The sequence below is a fragment of the Helobdella robusta genome, assembly GCF_000326865.2.
Source record: "Helobdella robusta unplaced genomic scaffold HELROscaffold_6, whole genome shotgun sequence".
Taxonomy (NCBI): domain Eukaryota; kingdom Metazoa; phylum Annelida; class Clitellata; order Rhynchobdellida; family Glossiphoniidae; genus Helobdella; species Helobdella robusta.
The window spans coordinates 2,607,384-2,633,302 of record NW_008705330.1 but is presented as its reverse complement, the minus strand read 5'-3'; the positions used below and the strand labels follow the sequence as shown (position 1 = coordinate 2,633,302).

The window sequence follows — 25,919 nt, the reverse complement described above, 5'->3', positions numbered from 1 at the left end:
AGCGCTATAGGATAGTCGTTAGAACCTGTATTGTTTTTATTCCGAGTTGCGAGTTGTGTTGCTTTTAGGCATTAATTTTTACAGACTATTAGATACAGTGACATATTTTAATCTTGAATATGTCAAAAGATAAATGCAACAAATGTAAAGTTAAAATTAAAGAAAGTAACAAAGAATTAATTTGTTGTGGCGTACGCGGGGACGGCTTCCACATCAAATGTATTCCGACCGATGCTCAAGTCTTGACAGCAGTAGTATCCGATCCTAATTTGTTTTGGCTCTGCAAAAGCTGCGTTAAGAACATCAAAGAAGGTTTCAAAAAAATTTGTGATCTGCAAAAATCTCAAAGTGAAATAGTTTGTAACCAAGATAAGCTTACTGATGAACAAAGTTCTTTTTGTCGCGAGTTGGCTTCAATTGACGCAAAGTTAAGCGAAATGGCCAACAAAATTGTTGAATTTGATAAGTCGGTAACAAATGTAAACACGCAGATTAAAGATGTTGAAGGGGGTTTGAAAAAGAATTGGACTGAAGTTGTAAAGGGAACTATCAAAGAAGAAGTTAAATCGACTACGGTGGCTCTGAACAATGTCGTCAAATCTATTAAAACCGATGTCGAAACAATCAACCGTGAGTGCATTGCTGTGTTATTTTGGCTCAGTGAAGGTGAAACTAACTGCTGATGCGCGCAATGATGATAAGAAGATTGTTATGAATTTGCCGTCAACCATTACTAATGATGAAATCAAGGAAAGCGATATTAAGAAAATGTACAGAATTGGCAAACAAGGTGTCAACCCACGTCCGATGTTGATTGAGTTTAAAGAATAGTCTATGAAAAACATGATGATGAAAAATCGTGTGAGGAAGAAACAATTGAGTGATGAATTAAAAAATGTCAGCATATGCCATGACTTCACTAAAGAACAGCGTGAGAAATGTAAAAAAAACTGGTAGCTGAAGCAAAAGATAAACGGAAACAGGAGTCGGGGTAATTTTTGTACAAGGTGATGGGAGATCCATCAAATTTGAGAATAATAAAAATACAGAAAAATTCTAATAAAAAACTAAAGCATACTAACCCTGATTGTGACTCTATGGTTTTCAATTCTTCTGGTAATGTCAATAAAATAAAGGTGGGTCTCTTAATTATTAGATCCTTTGGTCCAAATGTTGATACTATTCATGGGTTGCTCAATGATGACTTGGATGTTTTGATGCTTAATGTAACTTGGCATAAACCATCTGATAATGACCCTGCGCATGTTGGCTTGGTAACGTATTTTAGAAACCACTTTAAATGTGTAAAAATTCCATTGCCAGTGATAATTACATTTGAAGCGATATGTTTTAAATTGACACCACAGAAGACTTCAGTAGTTTTTCTGATTATTTATAGGCCAGGTTTTGCTCCTCCTGCTAAATTATTTTCCGAAGAATTCATTTTAGTTTAAAAACAAATCACACTTTTATGTTGCAGTATTGTAGTTCCAGGTGACTTCAACATACACGTAGAAACTCTTTCAGATGCACCAGCCCTTGTTGATGTTTTCTTTAGTTTTGATCTAGTCAATAGAATAAATCAGTCTACCCATGTGCTTGGTGGTACCCTGGATTTGATTGTTACATCTGATGGTTTTTGTTAGAAGATGTATTGGTGTATCCATCTGGTATCTATTTAGATCATAGTTTAGTAACTGGTCAATTTTTAATCAATCGGACTCCAGTCATTTTCAAGAAATCGTGGATCAGGTCCTGGAAACGAGTGGATAAAAAACGTCTGACTGAGCTTTTTAGGTGCTCATCTATCTCAAAATATTAAGGTCAGGATAATGATGTTGAATTTGGTTTTAAAATATTCAATGAAGAGCTTTTAAAAATAGCTGACGGTGTTGTTCTACTTCATGAAGTTCGATGGAAACATGTCCCGACTGCACTATGGTTTGACAGCGACTGCAAAAAGGCTAAGCAAATGTGTCGATAAAAAAAGAAGGTTCAGAACTACTGGTTGTTATAATGATAAAGTTGATTAGGTATTGGCAATGAAACAAAAAAATGTTTGTTACTCAGCGAAACGAAGGAGTTTTTAGTTCGCGAAAACATGTCAATTCAAAAATAATTCCAAATACTTATGACAAATAAATAATAAGTTATTAAAAAGAGTCAAGTGTTGAAAATGAAGTTGGCTCAATGCATAGTGTCGATGATTTAAAAAAAATTTAACTGACAAGTTAAAAGTGACAAAAAAGAATGTTTTAATTCTTCAGTTATTTCTCTTAATACTAATATTGTTTCCATTCGAATCATTTCCAGTGTTGACTGAAAAAAAGATATCTAAAGTTGTTAATTCGTCACCTACAAAGTCATGCTCACTGGACCCAATACCGACGTATGTATTCAAAGAATATACTGACTGTTTTATTGTCTACTTAACGGATATAATCAACATGTGCTTAACGAAAGGTGTAATGCCACAGGTTTGGAAGGATGCGACTGTCACGCCAATTCTAAAAAAGACAGGATTAGATAAAACAGATTTGATAAACTATAGGCCGGTGTCAAATTTGTCTTTCGTTTTTAAGATATTCTAAAAAAGACAGGATTAGATAAAACAGATTTGATAAACTATAGGCCGGTGTCAAATTTGTCTTTCGTTTTTAAGATTATAAAACTAGTTGAGCTAGTTATGAAAAATCATATAAATAAAAATGGTATATGGCCATTGAATCAATCTGGATATAGATGGTTTCATTCGACCGAAACAGCTCTATTGGATGTATTTTCTTATGTTTATTCAGCAGTTAATGTACAAAAAGTAATATTGTTGACATTCCTAGACATGAGTTCGGTGTTCGATACTGTGAATCATAAAATCCTGTTGGACAGACTGAAATATAGTTATGGTTTAAATAAGATTGCGTTAATGTGGTTCGAATCATTTCTTACTGGCCGGACTCAGCAGATTTCTTACTCAGGTGGTCTCTTTGAACCAATGAAACTTATGTCAGGGGTGCCTCAAGGATCTGTTCTTGGACCGATTCTCTTTAATTTGTACGTTGCAGAGATATTGGATTTACTGAATAAAGGTGGTTATTATTGCCATGGGTACGCAGATAACATGCAGATTTGTGTTTTATGTTTTTCAGTCGTATTAGAGAAACTGAAAAAAAACTATATCTGATGTCGGCTCGTGGCTGGGTCAAAGTAAGTTAAAGTTGAATAAGACTCAGTTAATGTTGACTGGTACATGGCAACAAACATCAGCGGTTGAGCGTTCATCGATAAACATCAGTATGACTGATATAAGTTTCAGTAAAACGGTCACCAATTTGGGAATTGTGATGGATATATTGATATATATCGGATTAAGACTGTCAGAAATGCAATTATTGATAAAAATTACAGCATGTTCTGCATTAGTTAACTTCCAATTTAACTTTTCGATTTTTCTAACGGTTGATCGTAAATCATTTTCAAGCTTCTTTAGTTCAAAACAAAAATTTTTGTTTGTTTTATGCATGATATGGCATGGGAGGTCAGATAAGTTTGCTGTTCGATGCGCGATGCCCCCTGGTTATAAGTTTGTAGATTACGTTAGACCTCACGATCCATATCATGGCGGAATTATAATTTATTTCAAGAAAGAGTTCATTTATAAACCTGTTGAATTACCCGCCGTGATTACTTTTGAAGCTGTTGCAATTAAATGGAGAGTAAACAAATCAGATTTTATTTTGTTATCAATTTATAGACCTGGATCGGTTCCTCCTTCACCATCGTTCTTTTCAGAGTTAGCGAATGTTTTAGAAGTTTAATCACTGTTAAGTGATGAAATCGTTGTTGCGGGAGATTTTAATGTTCATATGGAGAGGAAAGATGATCCAAACACAGTCTCATTGAATGATGTTTTCGATTGTTTTCAGTTGGTTAACAGAATTAACGAACCAACGCATGAATTAGGTGGTGTTTTTGACTTGATCGTTACTTCTCGCTCTTTTCCTATCTTTAATAGTTTGATTTTTCCCAGTGGAGTGTTATCAGATCATGGATTAATCCAGGTTTGTTTGTCAATCAATCAAGTTATAGGTACAAGAAGTAAAAAAATGGTTCGATCCTGGCGACGCATAAATGAAGAAAATCTCCGATTGGAGGGCCATGCCAAGATGATAATATAGAAACGCTGTTGGGGATTTTTGTTAATGAACTGAAGAGAATTGCAGACATAATAGCTCCAGAACACGTGGTTTAAAGTCGAGATGATTTGTTGACGCCGTGGTTTGATGGAGATTGCTCAAAGTCTAAGGCATACTGTAGAAAAATGGAAAGGAAGTACAGAAAGACTTTAAATCATCATGATAGGGAGGTGTGGAAAAATACTCTGCAATCAAAAAATATTTTATTCTGTGGTAAATAAACTGTTGTGCAAGAAAAAAACTTCAAATTCATATCCCAATTTTGAAGTGAAGGATTTTGCTACATTCTTTTATGACAAAATTTAAAATGTACGAGAATCGATGGTGTATGATGAGAAATTTAATCATTCATCTGGTGTCTGCTGCAACAACTTGTTTTCAGTTTTTTCTGTTTATGACGAAAACGAAATTGTCGAAGCAGTTTTGAACTCTCCATCTAAAACATGTTCACTGAGTTGTGTTCCTTCACACTTTTTCAAAAAACATGTAAGATTGTTTTCAAAATATGTTATGTTTACTTACTGGTGAGTTTCCGGTTATGTTGAAGCATGCTACAATTTCTCCTCTTTTGAAAAAGGAAAAATTACACAATTCTGATCTTTGTAATTATAGACCGGTTTCAAATTTGTCGTTCTTGTCAAAATTAATTGAAAGATTAGTTTCTAAGAAGCTTATGAAACACTAAGATAAAAACAATTTGTTACCGGTATATCAGTTAGGTTATAGAAGACATCATTCTACCGAAACTACTTTGTTGCATGTGTTATCTAAATTGCATGAAAATATAAACGACAGCAAACCATCTCTTCTTGGATTCAATGATATGAGTTCGGCATTTGACTGTGTCGACCATTGCATTCTTCTGAAACGTCTTAATCATAGATTTGGAATAACTGGTTCTGTCGAGCAATGGTCGTACTAAACAGATAGAACTCAGCAGGTAATCTACAAGAATAAGACCTCTTCGGTTTAAACGATAAGATTTGGTGTTCCACAGGGCTCGGTTCTCGGACCGATCTTGTTTATTCTTTACACCTCTAAAATTATTGAGGCAATCAGATTACATGGTTTGGAGTGTCATGCATTTGCAGATGATATTCAGCTGTTCGCCACAGAATCGTCTAGCAACTTTCGTCTTGCAGTTGATCGTTTTGTTAAATGTTCGGTCGAGATCGAGAAATGGATGACAACTAATCGTCTTAAGCTCAATCAAAGCAAGACGCAAATTTTTCTGGTTGGAGCTTGGCAACAACTGTCTAGAATGAAAATTAATTCAGTTATCATTGAGGGCTCAAATATAAACTTCATTCCTAAAGCTACAAACTTGGGTGTCATTTTTGATTCTAGGCTGGCAATGACAGAACATATCAAGTTTTTATCTGGTACTGCAACCCTACAACTGCGAAAATTAAAAATAATCTGCAAAAGCTTAACCAAAGATGTTCTTCAAAGTTTAGTGCATTCGTTTATTCATTCTAGATTGGATTACTGCAACAGCCTATTTTATGGTTTACCTGAAAAATCGTTATCTGTGCTTCAGTCAATTCAGAATCGGGCAGCTAAGATCGTGGATGGTGCAAAAAAGTTTGACCATGTTACCCCGATATTCAGAAAACTGCACTGGTTGATGGTCAAAAAAAAGAATTTTGTTCAAAATATCAACATACATGTTCAAATGTATGAAGGGAGTGGTGCCAGTTTATTTGAAAGAAATACATGCACCGAAACAACTGTCTTAAAACTGTCTGCTTAAGGTCTGATGATAGAAACTTGTTGTATGCCCCAAACCAACTTGAAAATGGCTGAGAGAAATTTCTCAGTAAGTGGACCAGCCGTTTGGAATAGTCTACCAAGTTATCTATGACAGCCTGAACTGGCAGGAAAATCGTTCAAGAAATTATTGAAATCATTTTTGTTTTCATTATAAGATTTGGTTTATCGTAGCAATTTGACTGTTTTTAGACAGTGCTTTTTAGAAACATTTTGTTTGTAATTAGCGCTATACAAATTTTTGAATAATAATAATGATAAAACAGAAAGGCTTTCTTCGGTATTCCTATATACCATCTTCGTTGTTCAAATGTTGTGTTTGTGCCCAGTTGCTCATATATATATATATATTTTTCATTTTTTTATGATCAACAACATATCAAATAAGTGAATAAAAGTTATGAAGTTGAATATGCGGAGACCGAGACTGGTCTTGTGGTGGCCACCGCAGGTAGATATAAGAATAGTTAATGAAGTAAAATAAGAAAAATAACTGAGGCAAAAAAATAATTGAAAACAATTAAGTAAATGTTCGTGTTATACATATATAGACATTTAAATAAGTAAATGTTCGTTCAGTACGTATATAAACATATAAATGTTTAACCATTCATAAAGACCATTCACCGCATCCTTTGTTCTCACGTATTCATAGTATAGTATTAGGTGGTGTAGTCGAGTTTCAGTGTCAATAAAAAAGCACGAAATTTTGACTTGAAATGTTGTAGGTTTATGATGGCTCTTAAATGGAAAGGTACAAGTTCTATCCAGATTTTAGGACCTGTTATTTTTATGCTTGTCTCAATTGATTTGAGGCGAGTTTTGTAGATATAGAAGAGTGGGCGGCTGTGTCTAGTGGTTGTTGATTGGATGGAGTTACTTAATGTGTAGAAGTTGATAAAGTGAGGTGGGAGAAGATTGTTGATAAATGTAAAAACGAATAAAGCAGAATAGTAAAGATCGATGAAGTTAAGTGGTAAAATTTGTTTGCTAGGAAGAAGGGTTTAGTATGAGAATCGGGTTTGAGGTTAAAAATTAAACGTATTGATCTTTTTTAGGAGATTATTAAATTAGTCAGGTGGCTTTTTGGACTATTTTCCCATAGTGTGATGCAGTAGGTTAGATAAGGGTAGATAAAGGTAGATGAAAGTGTAATAAAGCGTGTGTAGAGCAGAAAGAGAGAGTTTATATTTGATTTTGTAGAAGATGCCTATGACTTTGTTGATTTTGTCTGAAGTAGTTTGTAGGTGAGAATTTCATGAGCAATCAAAGCAATGAAAACTGGTGAACCCATTCAATCCACAGCTACTGGACGATGGTCCTGTTCAGTGTGTAAAGCTGGTGTAGGTAACAATTCAATCAAGGGTCAGCAGTTTAACCAGTGGTGTCACAAACGTTGTTCAAAAATAATTGGTACTTATCTAAAATGTCCAATTTTGTTTGTCCTGCTTGCATCAATCCACAACAAAAAATTCGAAATAGCAATGTTTTCGAAGCCATTAAGGTAGAGAAAGTCACACCGTTTTAATATCTAGGAGATGTTCTGGATTGTACTGGAACAGCTGAAGCTGCCGTTTGAGCACGCATACTGGCAGTCTGGAATAAATGGCATCTCCTTGCCTCTATATTGATGCGGCGTGACATCCCACTACTACAACGATCAAGACTTTATAAATCTGTGATACGTCCGGTCTTGTTATATGGTGCAGAAACATGGCCAATGACAACCATAGTGAAACAACAACTTCACCGAACTGACATGAAAATGCTTCGATGGATTCAACGAATTAGTCTGAAGGACCACATCAAATCTACCAAAATCCTGCGTCGTGCTGGTTTAGATGATATAAAGGACGAATGCCGGCAACACCGTCTGTGGTGGTTTGGTCATATCAAACGAAGTGGAAACAGTGCCATAACTTCTCTTGCAGATGTTGAAGTACCTGGTACACGTCCCAATGACCGTCCAAAAAAGTCCTGGTCGCAAACAATCGAGCAAGACATGAAAGCTCTAAATTTAAATGAAATGGATACAACTGATCGTCTAATTTGGCGCAAAAAGTTAATGGCAAAGAAAACAACGTCTTACCTCGAGAAACTGGGTCTGTACTCTAAACGAAGGCTGATTGATTGATATATAATAAATACCTTAAATTTAAGATGTATATAATATGTATATATAGAATAAAAGTATTTGCATATTCCAATTTAGATCTGAATAGTGACAATAATATATATATATATATATATATATATATATAGCCAAGAAAACACGAGGTAGTTTTCAAAGTAAGCTACTCACTGAGGAGATGAAGGATGCGGCGAAGCAACTTAGGGAGAATAAAGATATCGTAATAAGACGCGCAGATAAATTTGCACATTATGTCATTATCGACCGAGCCGATTACCATGAAAAACTCAATGATGTTCTCAATGATACAAAAAAGTTCCAAGTAATCAAAAAAGATCCCACTCCTCAACTAAAAACTAAACTAAACACAATAATCAAGAAGATAAGAAAACCGATGACAAACTTCCATCACTTATAGGCGAATACTCTCCTGTCTACTTATATGGAAATATAAAAACGCATAAAAAGAATCATCCCATCCGACCAATTATTAGCCAAATTACAACTGTCACCTACCCTGAACAAAATTCTTGAACAAAATTTTAACCCCATATATTCCAAACAATTACACACTACAATCTTCCCGTGAGTTTATTAATCTCCTCAGCATCCAAATTTATTGCCTCTCTGGATGTTGAATCATTATTCACAAATGTACCAATTCATGATACAATCGGCATAATTGTCAACTCAGATATGGTTCCATTGAACATACCGAAAGCACAACTGAAGTCCCTTCTTCAAATTTGCACTACTGAAGCACCATTCCACAGCCCCACAGGCAAACTTTACAAGCAAATCGATGGTGTCGCTATGGGTTCCCCCCTTGGCGTCCTATTTGCCAGTTTTTACTTAGGACAGCTGGAGAATGAAACATTCAAAAACAATGCAAGTTTAAAACCAAATATCTACGCCAGATACGTGGATGATATCTTTGTCTCCTATAACGATCCTGAACAAATCACCCAACTTCTTGGTACCTTAAACAAATCAAAAGTTAGATTTACCATTGAAAGTGAAAAGAAACAGCGTTTACCTTTCCTCGATGTGTTGGTCACCCATGGCGAAGAACGAATCAAAACCGCGGTCTATGTCAAAGAAACGAATACAGGAATTTGTTTGAGTAGACAAAGTGAATGCACTGAACAATTTAAAGACAGCACAATAAAATCATTTGTGAACCGGGCATTCACACACTCTTCCGATATTGAAAATCGCGACGCTGAATTAAAGAGGGTCACAAACCTGCTTGTAAACAATGGATAACAGACTTACTCTATTGAAAAGATTGTTAAAAATAAATTACTACACAGCAATAACCTTCCTAGTACCAACAATCAATATAACGACATCATCTTGTATTACAGAAATCACGTGTCAACAGCATACAAGGTAGATGAAGCTATTCTTAAGCATATCATCAATAAAAATGTCACACCAACCAACCCAAATAGTAAAGTTAAACTCCGAATTTATTAAAACAATAAAAAGACGTCTCACATAATACTGAAAAACAACTGCAGTCCTAGAGATAACTCGTTAAAGAGTTAAAGCGTAATCACGTAATATATGAATTTAATTGCCCCTTTGACGGCTGTGCACGTCAACATGACTCATATATCGGGATTACTACTACCTCACTGACTAGAAGGCTTACGATGCATAAACAGAGTGGTGCTATCAAATCTCATTTGGACTCAACACACTCAATCACAATTAGCCGTGAAATCCTCGACAGCAACACCAAAGTAATATACTAGAACAGCAACTACACGCATCTTAAAATTGCAGAAGCCGTCCTAATCGACATCAATAAACCAAAAATAAATATACTACAAAAAATGACAACCTCACTTCCAACCCGGCGCTTAACCAACAACGAAAACAAAGAAGTAATAAAAACTAGCATCGTAAATAGTGACAAAGAATATGATACTATCGATGAAGAAAAGGAGACCAAAGAAGATAAGAAACCTGACACCTAATTCGCATCAAAGTTCAATTTTACAACACCAAAGTTAATTTTTACAACGTCAAAGTTAATCTTGACAAAGTCAATATTTCCCTATATATACAGCAAGGAGCACTGACGATGAATCATTCGGAATTGAAATATGGCCTTATTTGCAGCATGAATTCGAAAAATAAGTTTATTTTGAATTTTAATAAACTAAACGTTCACCAAAAAACTTTAGTGAGAAAAATCGAAAAAACGAACTACAAACATATTAACGCCAAACATTCGGTAGAATTTATAGAATATTGTAAAAATTATGGTCTATTACCAACATATATATATATATATATATATATATATATATATATATATATATATATATATAATTATGATTAATTCTTTTCGTTTTCGTCGTTTTAGTTTCTTTTTTCGTTAACGAAATCCATAGCTTAGTAAGTAACAATGTATGTAAATTTGTTCCATTTATTTATGCTTATGTTAAGTTTAAGTATTTTAAGTGTATGGTATGTTTCATCAAAAGAACATTATTATTATTATCCCTGAAAAACTTTTCAAATATTTAACGTAACATCTTTGTCTTTGGTAAACATTCCTGTTGCTACCGTAGACTTGTTTCGTTGCCTGCGGTTCGAGTGAGTGGTCGATTTTCTTCGATGTTTCTGCTTTTATAAATTTTTAAGTTTGTTCTCACGACTAACGTAAGGTTTTTTTAAAGTGTGAACAATAAACGTTTTTGCTGCGTTCTTAAATCTTTATTTGTATTTTTACCTCTGTCTCCTTGATAAATTTATTTAATAAAGTTAAAAAAAAATTATAAATTTCGAATTAATATTTAATTAAATTTTAACATTTAATCATTTAATTTCGTTTAATGAAAATTAAAGTTTTTTCAATGCTTTGATCTTAGATGTTGGATTTGTTGCATTCGGACCTGATTTGATGCAGCACTAGAGTCAGCACTAGATCTGCTGACTGACTGAATAGAACTTACTGCTTACTAAAACTAAGGATATGAGAATTTTTAAAGACCCTATTGCCTATTCCCATGTTATTTTTGTGGAGTTTTAATGCAAAGATCAAGAAAAATCCAATGGCAAGTGTCAACTTTAAAAAATGTCACCCCCTTAATCAAATTTATATTATATATACAATTATTTATAGTATACATTGTACAAAATGGTTTTTTTAATCAGAAATACAAACATACAGGTTTTAGTGTTCATTGGTCAAAAGAAATTTAATGTTAATTTTTTCAATGCTTTTGCACAATAGAAGTAAATTCTGCAGAACTTTAATTGCACATTCAACACAAATGTTTGACCTTTGAGTTGAGATTGGAGTCGGCTCAACTGACCAAAAAGTCCTTAAAGTCTTTATTGCCTTTGAGTGATCTTTGCAAACGGCTGCCAAATTATTGTAGTTATCCTGATTATAAACCAGACCAGAAAACCAGATGTCACTCCACGTGCCAGTAATAAAGTCACATGATGACTGACCTTCGGCTGACTGTCAAAATTCTGGAAGTAAAATATAAGCTAGCAAAGCTTAGATTGCTCGGCTATTCTATCCTTTATTGCTTATATTTGGCAAAGTTCTGAAATTTACTTAGGGAAGCATCCTGTTTTCTTAAACTGTCTGTAATAAGTGATCAAGTGATGAAGGAAAGCCATATCATCTCTCCAAACAATTTCTTCTTCTTCCTTCAGAGCATCTGAATCTTGAGAACCACTATCAGAATCTTGTTTTTCTTCTTCAGTGTTAAAATGTTCTTCATCTTTACTGCTTAAATCATCCTTAGTATCTTGACTGACTCTTTGCTGTTCTTCATCTTCACTGTTTAAATCATCCTTAGTATCTTGACTGACTTTTTGCTTAATCAACTTTAGTTTTCTAGGATGGACTTCTTGTGTATCTTCAATTGTGGTGCAGTAGCCAGCTCTACCATTTGTTGACATCTGAAGATTATAGAGGGCTTTATCTTCCTACACAACTATTCTCCATTTTCATCAGTTACGTTGAACAAGTTGGTAAAGTCTTGCGTTCCTTGTTTTCTGCTGTCATTTTCATACTTGTTTAGTACATTCTCAATTTTTCTTTCCACTGTAGATTTGCCTTTTTGAATTGGAAGATTCAGTTTTTTCCATAAAATTTTTACTTCTTTGACCACTATCACAACTCTCTCCTGTCTACTTTTCACATTTGCAGTCAAGCACTTAAATCTGTCCAGGATATGCTGTTCTGTTGGCATTTTGCTCATTTGATCAAGACTGTCAACAATCTTTGCATACTTTTTTGAATTCTTGGCTGTTTCAAATCTCACCAAATTTGATTCCCATTGTTTCTTATTCAAATCTGAAGGAAGACTATTTTTAGACATCTTGACTATAGTCCTGTCGAATTATAATTTGAGTGTAAATTTAATTATCTACTAATAAACAAATTTTATGAGTTTAGGTTATCAAAATAAGTTTATAAAATATCAAAAGTCAGGTGAGGATAACAAATATAATATATAATATGAAAGATTATGTAATAAGCATGCATACATATAGCAAAATCACACCAGCAATAAACTGAAGCTGTGATACCTTAAACTGTACTGTAACAATAGATAGATGGGAGAAAACGGTTTTCAGCTTAAGGAGGTGAACTTTTTTAAGATTCAACACTTTCAAATGATATTTCCAGTTTTAAAATGTAATTTCTCCACTCATAGTGGCATGGGAAACCAAAAATTGCCAAAAAAAATTTTTAGTTATACTTCTACTGCTTACTCATTACTGAAAATGAAAACGAAAAGTGAAAATAAAATCATCTCACGATCACAATTAAAAAAACGGTTACCAGCACAACAGCACCTACCTACAACGTGCCACTACTAATAAATAATAAATAAACAAATTCTGCAATGTTGCTTTAATTTTTAATATGTTATATTTACATTTATACTAGACAATAATTTTGTCAATTTCTGAAGCATTTCTAATGAAAGTCTTTTTCAGTTGCTGCCCATTAAAGCAATATGAATGTATGAATGTGCAAATCAAAACAAAGATGAAAAAATGTAAATAAATATGAAATTTGAATTGACTGTTTAAATTAAATGGAATGAGCATGGCCTTTTAATTTTTATAAAACCAAAAAAATAAATTATAATAAAAATTCATCTTGTGTATCAGTATGTGTGTGCGTGTGTGTGTGTATGTGACTATCCTATTTCACATATATTAAGGTTTAAATTTTTTGCAGATTCCATTATTTATTTTGCCATGTTTGTTAATTTTGATAATTGATTTTGATAATTATTTATATTTTATTTATTATTAATTTTCTTAGATTAAAAATATCCAAATGTCAAAAGACGAATGTGTCAAAGTTGTGGTCCGATGCAGACCCTTGGACAAGAAAGAAATTGAATCAGGTTTTGCTGATGTCGTAAAAGTGCATTCAGACAAAAATATGATTGAAGTTGAAGGAGGCAAACAATTTTATTTTGATCAAGTTTATGGATCAAATTCATCCCAAAAAGATATTTTTGAGAAAACATTTCAAAACCTTATTCATTCTGTTCTTGAAGGATTTAATGGAACTATTTTTGCATATGGTCAAACAGGTACTGGCAAAACATTCACAATGCAGGGTCTTAGAAACAACCAAGAGATGCAAGGTGTCATACCTAATTCTTTCCAGTACATATTCAATTACATCTCTTGCACCACTGATCTTGAATTTTTAGTCAGAGCTTCTTACCTGGAAATTTATATGGAAGAAATCAGAGATTTGTTATCAAAAGATCAAAAAGCCAGATTGGAGCTAAGAGAACATCCAGAAAGTGGTGTTTATGTCAAAGATTTGTCATCATTTGTTACCAAAAATGAGCAGGAGATTCTGCAGATAATGGATGTTGGCAACCAAAATCGTTCAGTCGGTTCGACTAACATGAATGAACAGAGCTCAAGGTCGCATGCTATATTCATAATCACAATCGAATGCAGTGAGGACAAGAAAAACGAGGAAGGAAAGAATTATAGAGTTGGAAAATTAAATATGGTTGATTTGGCTGGTAGTGAGAGACAAAGCAAAACTAATGCAGAGGGCGATAGGCTAAAAGAAGCAACGAAAATCAATTTGAGTCTTTCCTCCCTTGGCAATGTTATATCTGCCCTGGTCGATTCCAAAAATACTCACATACCCTACAGGGACTCAAAACTGACAAGGCTTCTGCAAGACTCCCTTGGGGGGAATGCCAAAACAGTCATGGTTGCAAACATTGGTCCTGCTAATTATAATTTAGATGAGACACTTACGACTTTGAGGTATGCCAGTCGAGCCAAAAACATAAAAAATAAGCCGCACGTAAATGAAGATCCAAAGGATGCACTGCTTAGAAAATTTCAAGAGGAAATTAAAAGGTTGAAAGAGGCACTCAGCAAAACTGGCTCCAGTAATTTAAAACAAGGTTTGAAAACAGCTAATGCAAATGATGTGTCTTCTGAAGATGATGACATACAGGAACAGAGGATGAAATTTGAATCTGAAAAGTTATTAATAGCAAATGATCAAAACTTATTGTCCGAAGAAAAAGAAAGGTTATTATCTGATTTAAATGAGAAAGAAAGGTGTCTTCAACAAGAAAAAGAAGTCAAATCAGATTTAATTTCAAAAATTCAAAAAATGGAAAGCAAGTTGCTTACTGGAAATAGAAATATAGTTGACCATACAAACGAACAGCAAATGGCTTTAAATCTAAAAAAGAAGCAGATAGAAGAACACCAACGAAAAGAAAAAGAAATGAAGCAAAAAATTGAAGAACATGAAGAAACGGCTTTAAATCTCTTTGAAACCTACACATCTTCACAGCAAGAAGCTGAAATAAAAACAAAAAAGTTGAAAAAAATTTTCAAACAACTGCAGACAATCAAAAATGAAATTGTTGATGATAAAAATGATCATCTAAGAGAACGTGAGAATTGTCAACAAACGATAAATGATTTGATCTGTGAAGTTAAACTCAAGTCACTCATCATTGAAAACTTCATACCACATAATGATAAAAAATTATTTCTTCTGAAAACTTTTTATGATGAGAATGCAGAAAACTGGCTTGTAAAATCTGATGGTGAAAACAAAAACTGTTTGGACCTCAATCTCGAATGCAAAAATGATCTTAATGGCTACATGCAGGATAACTTCATACAAGTTTGTTACTTTTCAAATGGTCATTGTAATTGTAACCATTGTTTATCGTTTATGTTAATGCACTTATTCGTAGTTTCTTATTGAAAAGCAGTGGTTGATTGAAAATCATTCCTTATTCAAGAGAGGGCAATTAAAAGTAGGCTTTTTGACTTGGTTGTTGCACATCAAGGTTTGCGGCCTTATCAACTGTCATGTGATGCATCATGGTTGGTATCTTCAATGACTGAAGTTTGATATATCAAGGTAGGCATCTTTATTGACTAATGTTTGATATATCAAGGTAGATGTCTTCATTGACTGTTGTGTGATGTATCAAGGTAGGTATTCTCATTGACTGTTGTGTGATATATCTAGGTAGGCTTCTTCATTTATTATTTTAAAAACCTATTTTAAAAAGATGGAAATTGACTTAAACTACCAATTCAGCTGACTGTTTTTTAGATATATCATTAAGTTGGTTCGTGGCTGAAAGCTTTTCACAGCTTTTATTTCGTCAATTGATTTTTTTGAAATTGCAATTTTCTAAATGTTTTTAATGGGTTTCATTATTTCTTTAAGATTAAAAAATTAAGGAAGTTTATCTTTTAAGCACTCTTTTCTTCCAAACTCATTTGCTGGTTCAGCTTTAGCAGCATCGCTAGTTAGATTGTTCCACGCTCATGCCTCTGGCCTAATGTACCACTTTGTAGCTGATATGAGTGTTTTTTCAACTTGCATGTTTCAATCGAGTCACCTCTATGCCATCCCTTTCTAGATCCCTCTCCTCATACAGCTTTAAAGGTTTATGATTTTACATTTCTGTTAAATTTTCTGTTTTGTATCACGATGGTGTGCGCTGCTTTGCATTTTTTTAGATTAACCATGATAATCAATTTTCAGACCGAGATTTACAACATTGTCGAGACTTTCTGTGGCTCGTCACCTTCGGCCATCTTTTTCAACTTTAAATTTAAAAAAAACTCAGTTTTTATTAAATGTAATAGTGGTATTATTCTTCCATGTTACATTACTCGCAGGGGAGGTGCCAATAAGAAGGCCACACATAAACTTTTGCGTTTAAAACACGGAATCATTTTAAATTCGAATTCGATCATCATCTCCAGAACAGCCGCTTTTAGTCATCACTCATATTTTTCCGCTTGACGTTATTCAGAACGCTACAGTAGTATGAAACTAGATTAGTGGTTTGTTAGACAAAAGGAATATTAACCCAGATGCGTTTGTAGATTTTTAGATCTGTTTTGTTAATTGTAGTAAAGTGTAAATTATAATAAATAGGTATTAACGAAATTATTTGAAATTATTTAACTGTGTGGCTCAATACCACCACCAAATGTTGAGCGTGCACGCGTGGTTTTTAATGTTACTAATGGATCGTACATATATTACATACATATATATGTATGTAATATATGTATTTCATAAATTAATTTTTATGAAATTAATTTAACCAGGTTGAATTGGATTTGCCGACACGTACGACTCAAGATTACGAAGGTCCAACAATAGCGCCGAAGATTCAAGCAGTTTTACATGCCGCTTTAATTGAGGATAACTTCGGTGACGTGATTAATGATTCGTCCTCCAACGCTCTTTCTGATTATCCTAATATTAAAAGAAAGAAAAACCGCTATCCTACGTCGAAAGGACTCGTAAAAAAATAATTCCTTTTCAATTCGTATATGTAAATAATGTATTTTTACAGCATTTGATTTTTTGTTGGAATGGTTTGTTCTGCCATTATATTGCATTGTCAGCATGTGTGCATTTGTGATAATGTGAATTGTGGTCGTATATGTTTTTAATGAATTTTTCTTTGAACGACTTGTTACCGCATTGCTTTTAAAAACTTCGTTCATCGTATTGATCAATTGACCAGCCTTCAATGATCCCTCCAGGATCAAATCTATCAAACTTGCATAAAAATTTTTCGTATGCGCACCTATTCTATCTGCGTTTATGTTTGATTTATAGTTACTTCGTAAGCTGGTATAAGATGTCAGAGCCGTCTGTTGTCGCTGTCGAAGTATTTGATAATTTTTTGATCATAATAAATGACTTGAAAAGTAGGAGATAACAAGCGAGAAATCAAGGGTCGTGTTGGTGGAGGCCGCTTCTTATTCGTCGGCCAAAAGCCAGGCGTCCGATATCATCATGAGAATCGTGTTTTTGTTTTCTTGAGCGTCGCTCGGAGAATGCCCTGTTGCACACTAATCATTTTGAAACTCATTAAGTTCGCTTGAATCGTAACTGATTGGTTGTGCGTGCGTGATGTTCTGTATGTGTACAAGCGCCTTTAATTGATACACGGAATCAATTCGTGCATTTATTTATATAATATCTGTTTCGAAATGTTTCCTGTCACGTGTTTTTACTTGACACAATGATTTTTCAAAAATTTAAATGAAGAAAACCACCAATTCAATTATAATATTTATCCAATGAAAAATAAAGTTATGTTTATATTTTTAGTTTGCATCTGAAATAAACCGTTATTGTAAATGTAAACTTATTTGGATTGCACTCTATTGCTGATTAACGTGCTTATGCGAATTTGTTTGTATAATAACATGCGAGTTTTTGTTCTGTTACAATATACATACAATGCAAATTTTGATATTACCAGGCAGATTTCTGTGCAGCTGTTTCTTGTCAATCAAACTTTTTCCATCCTTTTCTATTTAAGTTTCCATCATATGATGAGTTCATGTCTGTCTATAACATGATTGGCATTAGCGCCTGTTAATTTCCTAACTTAGTCTTCATCGTTTCGTCAGTTATATCTTTACGTTTTAAAGAACAAAATAGTTTTCAATTTTTAAAATCAAATGTTTTATTTGAGTGTACGTTGGACGATAGTATCATTGAATTAAATGAATAGATTTGATTGATCCTAAGTGTCACACACCTACCTGATAAATTCTCATTCATTTTATTAAATTACATACTTTAAATATTTACATTGCACATTAGATAACGATTATAAATAACTAACTCTACCACGGTCATGATTGTTGGAATACAAAATTGTTGAAACTGAGGAAGTGATTGATTAGCAGCAAAAGTTTTTTGCCTTTCTTTTTAGAAAAATTCAAAAGGTACGTTATTTTATCATTTTATTAATAATTTTATTATTCTAGACATAAAATTTTATATTTTGTCTTACAAATCGCTAAATTAAAAAGAATATAACAATCAGATGTATACATTTGAAATAAAATGCAAAATATTTTTCATTTTCGAAACCGTTTCAGGGCATAGAGATTTTCCTTTAAGCACTGTCAGAATTTTCAAACAGTTTTTAATATATTTGTAGTTTTAAGTTTTTACGAAAGGATGGTGGTGCTTTATTTATTCCTACTTAATTTGTTAAATTGTTCAGTAATGTTTTGAAAAATAATTCAGTCTTTGTATTTTGTAAAATGCTTCATTCAAATTTGAAGTATGTTCAATCAAGTTTGTAGTCGTATCAGCCTCCCCGCATTTTGTTTTTGTTTATTGAGGCAAAATTTATAAAGTTTACCCAATTAAAATTCTTTAATGTTGATTTGCAACACAACATTAAAAACACTAGAAATGTTAAAATTAAAATATCTAAAAGTTTTTTATCCAGGATGATGTAGGAGTTCAAAATATGAATAAGTGTTAAAGTGTTTAATGACAAAGTTTGTAGTCGTATCAGCCTTCTCGCGTTTTGATTTTGTTTATTGAGGCAAAATTAATAAAGTTTACCCAAATAAAATTCTTTAATGTCCATTTGCAACACTACATTAAAAACACTAGAAATATTAAAATTAAAATATCTGAAAGTTTTTTCATCCAGGATGATGTAGGAGTTCAAAATATGAATATGTGTTAAAGTTTTTAAAGACTATAAGTAATGAACCACTGGTTGTGGAAAGATTAGACATGACATAGCTCAAAATGTTCCGGGAAATGTCGATGCTTTAATCAAAGAAGGCAGATGATAGGGATCTGCGTTTGTCTAAAAAAAGTCGAAATTTGATCGTCAAAATTAAAAAAAATTACGTCCGCTTCAGAATTGTGCGATCAAATGGGATCAACAAGGATCAAATACGATCAAGTACAAAATCCGTCGGATTACCTCTGAAATATGTTAATTTTTCGGAATCTACGATATTTCCGTATTTTCAACCATTATCAAACTTTTGAATATCCACTACTTTACCGGTCACATATATCAGCTAATCTGATGGATTGCAAAAATTTTCGATTACCAATGCCAAAAAACAAGGAAAGAAATAATAATTCATTTTTTCATCTTTATTTTTCAAATAAATTGTTTCACAGAATTTTGGTACAACTTTTTCTGTTAATTTTAGAATTTTTGTAAATTCTTAACTGATGACACATTTTTATAATTTAACTAAGAAATTTTTCATTATTTTAAATATGTAAATAAAAATAATCTTTTCAAACATTATTAAATTAAGTTTGTTACATTCGTAAAATTATGAATAAATATTTGTTTTTATTGAATGAATTAATAAAAAATTTAAATTAAAACATTTTTCCTTTAAAACTCGAATTCTGTCTATCATCATCTTTGTTTCATTTTCTGTAATTTCCGTCAGATTCCGACGATTTCCGTCTGAATCCGAACCTGATCGCGCTTGATCGTAGTTATTTTGTAAAATTTCGACATGTCGACATTCCGTAGGAATTTTTTTTTAATTCCTATTCCGACAGAATTCGCAATTTGCAATCAAGCTCGATCAAAGTTAGCCCTAACGCAAACCCCTAGCAGCTCGCAAACCCCTCGCGAGCCTGTCTCCCAACCGTTTCATTCGTATTTATGTTATAAATTGTTATGTACGTATGCCATGTATCAAATGTGCAAAATAATTTTGTGAAGTTATGAGGTTTCAAATGTCACTATTAACCATTGATTATAAAAGCGAATCAACAATAAACTCTGAATATAGGTATATTTAATTATGCAATGTGACTGATAGAAAGTTTCAATCAGAACAAATTTAATTTATTACAATAAAAAATATTTCAACGACAACAAAGTTAGTACGTGATAATCGATTGTTAAAAACTTTGATGATAGCGAAACATTTTCCTACTGTACCATTAAAAATGCGAATAACCAGATAAATTCTTTTGGACGCCCGTTTAAAGAGAGCAAACAACTTTTAGCCAAAGCTTGATATATCAAACATCAACCACACCTAAACTCACAGTTACACAAATTTATTTAATGACGAACGTACATGAGCATTTATTAAATTACTTAAACATGATAAGAATATTGTTGTAAAAAGTAGCGTAAAGTGACGGCCTAGCGGTGCTGTTTTGCAATAACCGGGTTCGAATATGACAAAAAGATCCTCGCCTATCACATGCTTCGTATGTGATGCGTAGTTTAGCATGTATTCATGTTTGCGGCGTGTTGTTGATTCCTCTGAACTTTGGAAGAGTGTAATTGACCTTTTTAACCTTTTAACCTTTATTAGAGATGGGGTTTTCTGAGTAAATAAATAAGAGATCTCTTAGTCAACTCACACCGAACATAATTGATTACAATATTGACTCCAAAATACTCAATTACATGGTTACTTCTGCAACTTTTATGCCGATGGAAAATGAAAATACTAAACAAAGTTGTGTGTGTGTGAGTGAGTGAGAGAGAGAGAGAGAGAAAGAGAGAGAGAGAGAGAGAGAGAGAGAGAGAGAGAGAGAGAGAGAGAGAGAAAGAATAAGACTTGAGGTGTTTAATAGATCAATGCATTTTTACATTTAGAGTTGAATCAAGTTTTTACATTTTTTTCATTCAACAAAATTTTATAAAGTAGAAGTAGAATTAAAAAATAAAACAAAACATGAAAAATAATTGACCAGAACATTATTGCAAAATCATTCATTCAATTTACTCACAATCCGTCATGACGAAAACGACCTATAGAATAATTATATTGTTGAAAACCTTTCATTTACATACATTTTTGAAAATTGAGATTTTACTAAAAAACTTTATGGATCATGCTCCATGCTCCATGGATGCACTAGAAACCACTAAATCAATCAATCAATCAATTAACTTGTAAAGCGCTATTTCCGCGATATTCAACAGCGCACCTCAGTGAATTTTTCCAACAGGTGAGTCTTGAGATCAGCTCTTTGCAAGTGATGGAGAAGTAGTTAGAAAAGGAAGTAGAGACTTCCAGAGAAAAGGGCCAGAAAAAGCAAACGCAGATATCACATTAGTTAAACGTTTTTATTTGAAATAAATATAGGTGGCTGTTGTTTGAGGGTAATTGGTCAGTAATTTATAACATAATGTTAACCACCGTAGCGTTTAAATGTGATGTTTCAATGTTTCTTTATAATTAATTAGATGGTATAATTAAATGTTTTAATGGAATGGCTTTGTTAAAAAAAAATTTGAAATTTGACAGGTAAAGCCTCATACAAAAATTAAATATTTGTAAAACATAGTTTTGTTGAAAGATAAGATTCCAAGATGTCGTAAAATGAGATGTGGTAGTGATAATGAGGCCACATTCATTAATTAACTCAGATTTTAGATTTGATGTAAAAATCTTTAAATAAATAGCAAGTAGTTAATTAAATGATACGAACATAAAGATTAAACAATTTGATTTGCTTCTGTGTTAGTTAACTGTTTTTTTCAAAAACTCGTCTGGAAAGATCGAATATCAGCACATGCCTTGTGAATTTCTCTTTTGTTTGCTGTCAAAATTATTCACCTAAAGTTTCATATTTCTCGATTTTTTTTTTTTTCGATATTAAGCACTTCGTTATATGAACATTGAACACGGGTTTAATTAATTTTAAAAATCTATCTTCTTTTCTAAGATTGTGTAGATTGTTGAAATAATAGCATGTCACTTCAATCAGTCAACTTGTTAGTTCAATCATTTAACACACTCCCCGTACTAGCGCACTATCTGTAAAGAAAAACTTCGTTCTCAGATGTTGCTCTATCTTATTATACTTCAAATTCTAATTAAAAATCTTAGTTAATTGCAAATTTAATGTTTTTGATTATATTTTAAAATTAATAAAATAATTAGATAATATTTATTTATATTTTTTAAATATTTTAGATTCAAATGTCAAAGTCTCAAGACAGCAGCGCCGATAAGAAGCCGCCCTACTCATACGTCGCCCTGATCGCGATGGCCATCAAGGACTCCAGGGAGAAGAGGTTGACGTTGAGTGCAATATACCAGTACATCATGAAAAAGTTCCCCTATTTTGAACAAAACAAAAAAGGCTGGCAAAACAGCATAAGACACAATTTGAGCCTGAACGAGTGTTTTGTTAAAGTTCCAAGAGAAGGCGGCGGCGAACGAAAAGGTAATTACTGGGCCTTGGATGAGTCCATTAAATTTGAAGATATGTTTGAAAAGGGTAATTTCAGAAGACGAAGACGAATGAAGCGACCGTACAAGCCACCCGTCCCACTGCATGGCAACTTTTATCTACCACGCTATCACAATAACGATTTCAACAGCATCTTTTGTAGAAATAAAAACTCATACTGTATGCCTCAGACGAACGCAAGTCTATTTTCTTCTAACGCTAACGCGGGAAACCAACTACGCAACGCCACCTACAATTTCGCAAAGATCAACAAACCATGCATTAATGAGCACGAAAATTTAAAACACAACCTCAACACTAACGACGCTAGGATAGCATCTAACTCATTCATTATGGGCTGGAATAACAGAATATCGGACTATTCGCAACACTGCGTTCAAACCAGTCAACAGTATATCAACAAACATTTCCCAATCCCCTGCACACCGAATCCATCCTTCGAGGTGCATGACATTTGTAACGAAACCCCCTTTTCCACTAAAGACATGTCTGTTATTACGAATGATTTTTATAAGTGTATTCCAACTTCAAATAATTTTCCGACACCATGGAGTAAAAAATTATATAACTGCATTGCCGAAAACGGAGTTTATTGATAAATTAAAATGTAAAAGGGGTGCATTGTCGTTGAGACTCTCTTCTAAACAGTTCTCAGAAGATTATTATTTATATTTTTATATATAAATGGCAAAAATGTGAAAGACTGGCATAATTTACAAAATATTTATTTACCAATCGTTGTTAAAATGTGAACTAATTTGATCATTATATTAAAATACCTTAGAAAGGACGCAACGTTTGATGGTAAACATTATTTCATTTGTATTAGGAAATAGTTACTTATAAATTAGTTAATGGAACAACTGTAATTTTGCTCGTACCAATCAAACTATCATTTAATGAAATAAATCATAGGTACGTGAAGGCACAATGGTTAAAAGCGCCTGGTCTTTCTATTGCAATGACTGGGTTCGAATACAAAGAGATTCCCGCTCATTATATGCAATGTGTATGCTGCGTGGTTTACACTCGTATTCATATACGCTGTGTATGTTTGTCGTTGAAACCTCTGAAGCAAATGCAAAAGAGAAAAAGTAACCTTTAATCTTTAAAACTAATTTGAAACATGTCATACGATTCGAACTAAACAGTTTATCCCCTTTTTCAAAAATATCAATTGACTTATATATATATATATATATATTTTTCCAATATTTTATAAATTCTACCGAATGTTTGGCGTTAATATGTTTGTAGTTCGTTTTTTCGATTTTTCTTTCAAAAAACTTTAGTGAGAAAAATTGAACTACAAACATATTAACGTCAAACATTTGGTAGAATTTTTAGAATATTGTAAAAATTATGTCTTTTACCAACACACACACACCACACAAACGTATATATATATATATATATATATATATATAGAAAGAGATTTATATTTAAATATTTACATAGATATATATACATATATAAATTGTGTTCTGGTACACTTGGTACGATTAGGATTATTTCTATTGAAACATTTTCAGCAAAAACTTATCCGTCAAAAATGTATGCAGATCGAAACAAACAACACAAAATAAATACCGCAACGAAAAACATACCTCACCTAATCCTGCAACCGTCAGTCGAAAATTTTCTGAAATGTTAACGCTGAACGCAATTGTTGTATACATCTCAAATTAAATAGACGATTGTTTTATTTGAACATGCGATATTATCTCATTTTGTACAATCATATCAAGGAACTCATTTAAATTCACGCTCAGCCAAACCAATGTCTAACAAATGTTAAACATCGTTGAAGTAAAAAAAATGGTTTTATTACTACATCTACTTCAGTTTAAAAGTTTAAACACAATTTTCTTTCTTTACGCAAAATATTTTTGTTAGTTTGCCTATCTCAATTTTCAACGATTCTTATAATTACATTTCATACATGCCTCTTAGCAGAATTTGACGCTATTGAGATTTCTGAAAATAATATTGAATTTTGGTATTCTGATGACCATTAACGACCAGTGGATCTCGTCGGCAACAGGCTAAAAAATTAAATTGACTGAGGTATTAAGGAATAATAAAAAAAAAAATCGATTGAAATAATCATGGATATATATTTCCACGGAAATAACATAAATAATAAAAAATAAATAAAATGATTAAAACGTTTAGCAGGCCTATACAGAAATTTATTAATAAAATATAAAAATATTTAAATAAATTCACTATAATTTAACAATTGGCTTTTATAATTAATTATATATTATTTATCAGACTTGGTAGATGATGCTACTGCTATTAAAACGTAATTAAGTCTAATTAATTAACTAATTAATTAATTAATATAAATACACATGTTTTATCAGTTTTATTATTCTGTAAGCAAATGGAAAAATTTATATTTAGTATTGGGCAAAATAAAAATGATATCAATGAAATTTAAACAAAACTTCTTGAACATATAACTTTATTTAACAAATATTATTTAAATAAACTTTTTGACAAATAATTAGAACAATATTTTTTATAATACAAAATGAAAAGATATCAAAGTATATAACACAAAATGAAAAGATATTAAAGTAGGGCAGATAAGAGGAAAAAACCATAAAAAACCAAGAGTTGGTTGAAAGTCAGAAGTATGCATTTCATAAATATCTGTTATCGAAATAGTATTACTGTACCATCAGCATCTTCTTTTGAACCATGTCACAGACTAAAAAAATGTTGAAGAAAGTGAAAAAGAAATTGAACATCAGGTTGATGAACAAAAAGTGGGAAAACAGATAGAGATAATACAGATGAATGTTTAATAAGAAAAAATAAGAAATTAATGATATAGCTTTATAGCCATTTAAAGAATAAACCAAAAAATTTAGGAAATATAGAAAGTTTAGAATAGGTATTTAAAGAAAATGATGATGTTTACTACAGCGGAGGGCTCTCTAGTGATAATTTTTATAAGAAAAAGTCAAATGGAATTTTAGAAAAAAACTAGTTAGTGTGCTTACTGTTACCCTTGCATTTTTTGTAAAAAGTCTAAATTAATTATTGGCTTTCAAAATTTGAGATCAGTAACAGCTATTTTATCAGACCATGAAGTTTCGAAAGAACATATGTTATCTATGAGGACTCTGTACAAAAGATCAACTGCATTAAGCTCAGCTTTTACTGGAAAAAGAGAAAGAAGAGTATTATTGGAGAGAAGTTTAAAAAAAAATTTTTTAACAGTAAAGTGAATATAATGAATTTTTAAAATTACATTTAC

The 25,919-nt window shown here is 32.4% G+C and overlaps 4 protein-coding genes across 4 annotated transcripts; 3 read left to right on the top strand and 1 right to left on the bottom strand.

Annotated features, from left to right (window-relative positions):
* Window positions 1–119: 119 nt before the first annotated feature.
* Window positions 120–1,984, top strand: HELRODRAFT_164215 (hypothetical protein; the record flags this gene model as incomplete). Its single annotated transcript, XM_009029212.1, has 2 exons — window positions 120–630; window positions 1,869–1,984. 2 exons carry the CDS (start codon window positions 120–122, stop codon window positions 1,982–1,984), a joined length of 627 nt encoding a protein of 208 aa, XP_009027460.1.
* A 9,689-nt stretch (window positions 1,985–11,673) lies between these two features.
* HELRODRAFT_164214 (hypothetical protein) lies at window positions 11,674–12,449 on the bottom strand (the record flags this gene model as incomplete). The annotated part of the gene is made up of 2 exons (XM_009029211.1): window positions 11,674–12,027; window positions 12,087–12,449. 2 exons carry the CDS (start codon window positions 12,447–12,449, stop codon window positions 11,674–11,676), a joined length of 717 nt encoding a protein of 238 aa, XP_009027459.1.
* A 974-nt stretch (window positions 12,450–13,423) lies between these two features.
* HELRODRAFT_68699 (hypothetical protein) lies at window positions 13,424–16,935 on the top strand (the record flags this gene model as incomplete). The annotated part of the gene is made up of 2 exons (XM_009028946.1): window positions 13,424–15,271; window positions 16,726–16,935. The coding sequence occupies 2 exons, from the start codon at window positions 13,424–13,426 to the stop codon at window positions 16,933–16,935; spliced, it is 2,058 nt and encodes a 685-aa protein (XP_009027194.1).
* Window positions 16,936–18,068: 1,133 nt separating this feature from the next.
* HELRODRAFT_95625 (hypothetical protein) lies at window positions 18,069–23,894 on the top strand. Its single transcript, XM_009029210.1, has 2 exons — window positions 18,069–18,369; window positions 22,369–23,894. Exon 2 carries the CDS (start codon window positions 22,375–22,377, stop codon window positions 23,242–23,244), a length of 870 nt encoding a protein of 289 aa, XP_009027458.1. The 5' UTR covers window positions 18,069–18,369; window positions 22,369–22,374; the 3' UTR covers window positions 23,245–23,894.
* The last annotated feature ends 2,025 nt before the right edge of the window (window positions 23,895–25,919 follow it).